This window comes from Gallinula chloropus (assembly GCF_964237585.1).
Source record: "Gallinula chloropus genome assembly, chromosome: 26".
Classification (NCBI taxonomy): Eukaryota; Metazoa; Chordata; class Aves; order Gruiformes; family Rallidae; genus Gallinula; species Gallinula chloropus.
The window spans coordinates 1,542,328-1,548,150 of record NC_140111.1 but is presented as its reverse complement, the minus strand read 5'-3'; the positions used below and the strand labels follow the sequence as shown (position 1 = coordinate 1,548,150).

At 57.8% G+C, this 5,823-nt stretch overlaps 1 protein-coding gene across 1 annotated transcript; it reads right to left on the bottom strand.

The window, feature by feature from the left end:
- Window positions 1-667: 667 nt before the first annotated feature.
- HOXB13 (homeobox B13) lies at window positions 668-4,726 on the bottom strand (the record flags this gene model as incomplete). Its single annotated transcript, XM_084275359.1, has 7 exons — window positions 668-748; window positions 1,312-1,473; window positions 1,733-1,870; window positions 2,394-2,461; window positions 2,765-2,880; window positions 3,085-3,343; window positions 4,108-4,726. 7 exons carry the CDS (start codon window positions 4,724-4,726, stop codon window positions 668-670), a joined length of 1,443 nt encoding a protein of 480 aa, XP_084131485.1.
- Window positions 4,727-5,823: the final 1,097 nt, after the last annotated feature.

Genomic DNA, 5,823 nt, shown 5'->3' with positions numbered 1-5,823 from the left:
GGATGAAGCTGCCCCTCCAGTGACTCTGCTTTAAACTCAATTTTCTTAGTAAAAACCATACCAGAGCTGACCCCCACCTCACACCCGGGACCTCCCAGGGCTGCTCTGGTCCAGCTTTTGGGCTGTTCTGCCCCAGGTTTTCTGAGTTTCAAGTTCAACGGCAAAGGGAGGGAGCGGGAACCTTCACCTGGCCCGGCGCCCCCCGGCAGCGGCTCCTTCCCGGCGTTTTACGAGGATGTCGGGCCTTTCTCGCCCTTTGCTGAGGCCGCCGTGTAAAGGTTTTACAGCTCTCCCCGAGACTCTCCTCCTCCCCTTCCCATCTGCATTTCCCCCCTCGGATTCGGGGCTGGAGCTGAAGACAGGGATGGGGGACGCGGGATGGGGGTGGGTGGGTGCCACGTCGCCCAGTTTCAGCCCCGTTTCTCACCAGGGCAGAGACCTTGAGCGGGCTGGAGGTGTCTGGGGCGGAGGGGTGCGGGGTTCCAGCCATTCCAGAGCTGGTTTGGGAACATCGGGAAAAGATGCCTACATTGGGGGGTGGGGGGGAATCACTATGAGGATTAACCCGTAGTGTGCCATAGTGGGGAGCTGTGAAAGGAGCATCCCTTTCCATCAGGCCGGCTGTAATTTGAAGTGGCGCTCACATACGGGCCAGATTACATTTATTTTATTGGACTATTTGGTTTTCTTTGGGGAACACTCGAGGGGCTTCCTCCTGTCGGGTAAAGCTGCTTCTGCTCTGCAGCCCCTACAGACAGACAGACAGAAATCAGGGCGTGAAGGTGCATTATTGGTAACACAGAGGGACAGAAAAGTGGATTTTTAGCTTTTTTTACTCGTCCTACCGTTCAGGGAAGCCAGAGGCACATTCCCAGCCGCTTTCTTGAGGGGGAGCAACCCGAGTGCAGAACCCGAACTGGGTCAAAGCCGAGTTAATTCAGAGCAGGGTGCGGATGGGGAAGAGCAAAGTGTAACCGGTCCCTGAACCACAGGGCTGCTGCCAGCACTCCAGCTGCGGGGGACCCAGCCCCACTGCCAGGGGCTTGGAGGGGCGTTATAGGCGAGCACGGGGACCTATAGACCGTGCTGGGTCCGCACACGCGGAGCCGCGCGGTTTCCTACGCGTTTCTGCGCTCACACGGTCCGTGTCCCCCCTTATCCTGCTCTATAGTTTGGGGCTTTTTTAGGGGAGACGATGACGGGACACGACACCGGAGCGGCCGTCGGGCGTCACGGAGCCTCCACGCAGCCCCGACGGCTCCCCCAGTGTGGGGCGGGATTTGTCGCGACTACACCACCGCCCCTGCTTACGTCACCACTCGGAACACGCAGCCGCAGCGCCATTGGCTGTCCCGACCCCAGAGCTCCTGGCATCACGCGTGACGTCACGGACGAGTGACGCCCGCCCAGACGGGGACAAGCTGCACCCTGGGGTGCCGCCGGCACCTCCTGCATGGCGCAGGGGGGAAATACCTGGGGAGAACGGGGGAAAACACCCCGAGGGAAAGGGGACCTGGCTCAGCTCCGCTCCCCGCCGGGACCTGCCGGGCGCCAGGGCCGGCTCAAGCCTAAAATATCCATTAAACACGTTATTAAACAAGAACAAAATCGCTACTTAAACGCTGCGGTTTAATGCTTCGAATTCCTAGAAGAAAGAAAAGGCAGGAAAAGAGGGGTTTTGGGGGGGAACTTTTTTTTTGCTCGCGGTGACAGCGTTTTGGAGTTTATTCGCCCTTCGGGAGGCTGGTTTGGCGTTCACAGGCAGGTTCAAACGCGGTGCTGCTGCGGGGACTTTGCGAGCCGACACGCCGCTGCCTCGAAACACCGAGATATTAAACAAAGAAATCGTGTACGTGGAGTTTGCCCTTCCCTAGAAGCTGAAAATAACCCGAAAAGAGCAGAGAAAGGCGCCTGGTTGAGTGCGTTTACTTTCACCCTATTTATTCTGCGGAAAAGGATGACGACGTTTCTTAATATTAACCATATTACTCAGGGATTATGCCAGCACATGCTACGAAACGTATCGCTATCATTCTGTATTAGTAGGAGGAAAATGTGGCTACAAATACACATCTATCAGCACAAACGAAAGCGTGAAGGAATTATGCGAATTGCGTTTACCTGTATCAAAATATAGGCATGACCATACATATGTCTATATGTATACAAACACGCGTATATACACCTTTATCTGGTTATATATTTATATCCACACATCCAGTACTATATTGCATGTATACGTGCATACGTTTGGGTAGCTGGGTATAGATAAACTCACGAACACAAGTACCGTATATTGAGAAAAGGTAAAATAATGGGTATTGCTAAATATGTGCCATGTGCATACAGGTATGTATAGTTTATATATAACAGCGCAAAGGTGTAGTAGGTGCCTTCATGTGTGCCGGCGGGTACATGTGTGCCACACGCATGGGCTGTACAACCACGCACACCTGCGTGTCTATGCAAGCGATCCACGCGTGTTTCTGTGTCACGCACCCGGGCTGTATTTATTCTCCCTTAGATGCGCGGTTTGATACTTTTGCCTCAATTAAGGAGATTATTTCCTGCTAGAAGTACGGCTTTTCGTTTCTAAAGACCAAATTATCTGTGGCACCCCTCCCCGCCCCCCAGCTCCCGGACAGCCACACGCAGGCGAGCTGCATATTGGAGTTAATTAATCATTTAGACCAGGGTTTGTTTTTTTCTTTCTTTCCTTTTGTTTTTGGGTTTTTTTTAAGCGCTCTGAGGATGCGATTCGTACCGAAGCGGTGGGAGACGAAGTGGCAGCGGCGTCGTATGGCAGGAGCAAACTGTACAGGGTCCTCTGCGTGCAAAGCGGGCAAGGATGGATGGGGCATCTTCCTAACCTGCCCTCCACTGCGGGGGAGTAGCGGGGGGGGTCTCACCCCGCGGGAGCAGCAGGGAGCGGTGCCCAGCTCCCTGCGCTGCCCCGGGCGGCGGGGACGGCTCAGCCCGCTCCAGGCGCCGCTCATTCCCGCCGCTGAAGGTACCGGAGAGCCCTCTCTGAGGGGAGGGGGCAGATGTGGACCACCTCGGGGCTTGCGGTGGCCGTGTCCTCACGGGGTGCTGCTGCTGCTGCTGCTTTTGATTTTGGCGACGACTTTTTTCTCTTTCACCCGCCTGTTTTGGAACCAGATGGTGATCTGTCGCTCCGTGAGGTTGGTGGCGGCGGAGATCTTCCTCCTCTTGTCGCGGGTGATGAACTTGCTGCTGGCGTACTCCTTCTCCAGCTCCTTCAGCTGCCCTTTGCTGTACGGGACCCTCTTCTTGCGGCCCCTGCGGAAGGAGCAGCCGTCGGGGGGCAACTGCCCGGCGGAGTCTGGGCATGGAGAGAGACGGAGCTGAGAGGGGCCGAGGAGGGGGCGGTGGTGGTGTCCCCACACACCCTTGCAACCCACCTTGCACCCACCTCCCATCACTTTTCTCTTCTATGAGACCCCCCTTTCCCTGACACCTTATTTCTTTCCTCCAGCCTGCTGACAGCGATGTTATTTGAAGATGTTTAAAAGATATCTTATCCCAAGTGATATTTAAATATAAAATAGTGGGTTTGTTCCCCGAATTTATTATTATTGTTGCGAGGGGTGGGGGTGTGTAGAAGTCCAGGTATTCGCTAAATACCGACGCGTGAGATCTGCGCTAACCCTCGCCTACTCGCTCTGCGGATCCAACGCGGTCGGTGCGTGGCCGGGCACGGCCGGGGGGTTGCGGGGGGGGGAAGTTCAATCCCACCTCTGTGAGTGATGGTGCGTGGGAAGGAGCCCCCTGTTCACAGCCCCGCACTGGTGGGGGCCCTGCGCACCCCCTACCCCGTTAAAACACCCCGAATTCCCAGTGAACCCGGGCAGTATCACCATCTGCCTCCCTGCTCCAGGGCGATGAGTAGCAAAGGGCTGTGCTAATCTGAATTAATTTGTGAAACCCACCTACTGCGTAACCTGGGCTAGATCGCAAACAGGGTGGTAAGAAGAGCTCCCCGGTAGATTATTTAAACCTCGGTCCCAAGCACCCCCCCGCACAGTGCACCCCCGCGCCCACCCTTCCCTTCTCCCACCCCTCGCAGCCCCACCACAGGGATTTTACCTGCAAAGGCGGATTTCAGGAGGTACCCGGCCTGGCCCTGATCTTTGGGGCAGCACATCTGGCTGCTCCAGCCGCCGCCCAGAGCCCACGGCTGATGGTAACCGTCCACGGGCAGCAGAGTCTCATGCCGGGCTTCCCCCGGGCCGCCCAAGCCCGGTACCACCGACACGTCCAGATAACCGGCGACGGGCTGGTAAGGGGCCCCGTAGCCGGGGTAGAAAGCGAACTCGGCGGGGCGGCTCTGGAAGTCCTCGCTGCCCGCGGGGGGGTCCAGATACTTCTCGGCGGGGAAAGGTCCCTGGGCCGGGCCGGACTTGAGGGCGCTGCGGGCGACGCGGCAGGAGTAGTAACCGCTGCCGAAGTATCCGTAGGGCAGCGGGGCGGAGGCGGCGGGACCCGGCGGGGCGGCCGGAGGCGGCGGAGGGGCGGCGGGGCACGGCTTGGGCGGCTCGGCCGGCCCCTCTGCCGGGTAACCGGGGTTCATCCCGGGGGGAGGCGAAGGACCGCCGAGGGCCGGGGGGGGAGGCGGGAGCAGCCCCCTACCCTGGCCGCCTGCGAAGCCGCCGGCTGCCAGGAGCCCCTCGAGGCCCGGGGGGCCGCGGGGCTCCGGGGGCTGCATGGGGGGCGGCGCGGGGGCCGGGGCATGGGGAGAGCCTGCTCGGCAGCACCCGGGCACTGCTCGAGGGGGGGTCCCCGGATCTTTTTAAAAGCCTGCGAGCTGCTTTGAGCTGCCTTTCCCCGCCGGGCTGCCCTGACGCAACGGCCGGGGGCTGCCTCATTGGCTGCCGCTCGGGGGGAAAAGGACGGAAAAGGAAGAAAAAAAACCCAACCTCCCACAAAAAAAAAAAAAAAAAAAAAAATCCTCCCAGCCCCAATAAACCCTGGCTGCAGAAATTGCGAAAATACTTTTATTGCAATGGGAGGAGGAGGGGACCCCCCCCCCTTCCCCCGCACGTGACACTGGGTACTCGGGAGGTGCCTCTTGAGCTGCATCTTGAGAAAGAAAAATTAAAAATGGGGGGGCAGAGGTGGGAGGGAATGAGGGGGACGAGGGAAGGGAGGAGAAGGAGGGGGAGGATCACGAACAGCGAGGAGGAGCAGTCCCCGGTGGAAAAATCCGAGCTCAGATTAAAACCACCTTTTTTTTTTCATCTTTCCTAGGGTTTTTTTTTTTTTCCTCTTCCCCCGGTGTGGCCCCTTCTTCCCACACAGGTCCAGGGGTTTCTGCCCTGGGAAAAGGCCCGGACAAACTCGAGGAGCCCAGGCACCCATCTCGGCCCGTATGTGGTGATGGGGAGAAGCTGTGGGGCAGCGATGGACCCCCGGGGACGGGGCCTCCCCCATGCCCTGGCCCCGCTCTCTGCTCAGGGGTTTTATCCCCCCCACATCATCGTACATCCCCATTTTCATCTTCATAAGGGTGAAAACTATATCCTTGCAGAGAGGAACAGGGCACAGCTCTAAAAGCAAGGAGAAGGGGGAAAGGGTGTCCCCAGCATCCCAGAAAAAAAGAATAAATCAAAACGGAAAACAATAACTGCAAAGGGAGTGAAAATGTTCTGCTTGCACACAGCTATTGCCACGCAGGGAACTGGCCTGACCCTGGCCTGGGTCTGCAGGTCAGCGTGTACCCCACCTAAGAAGCATCTCAAAGGAAAAGAGTTTGGAAAAGAGGGATGGGGAAATAGTACAGAGAGCCCCTTTGGGGTCCTGGAG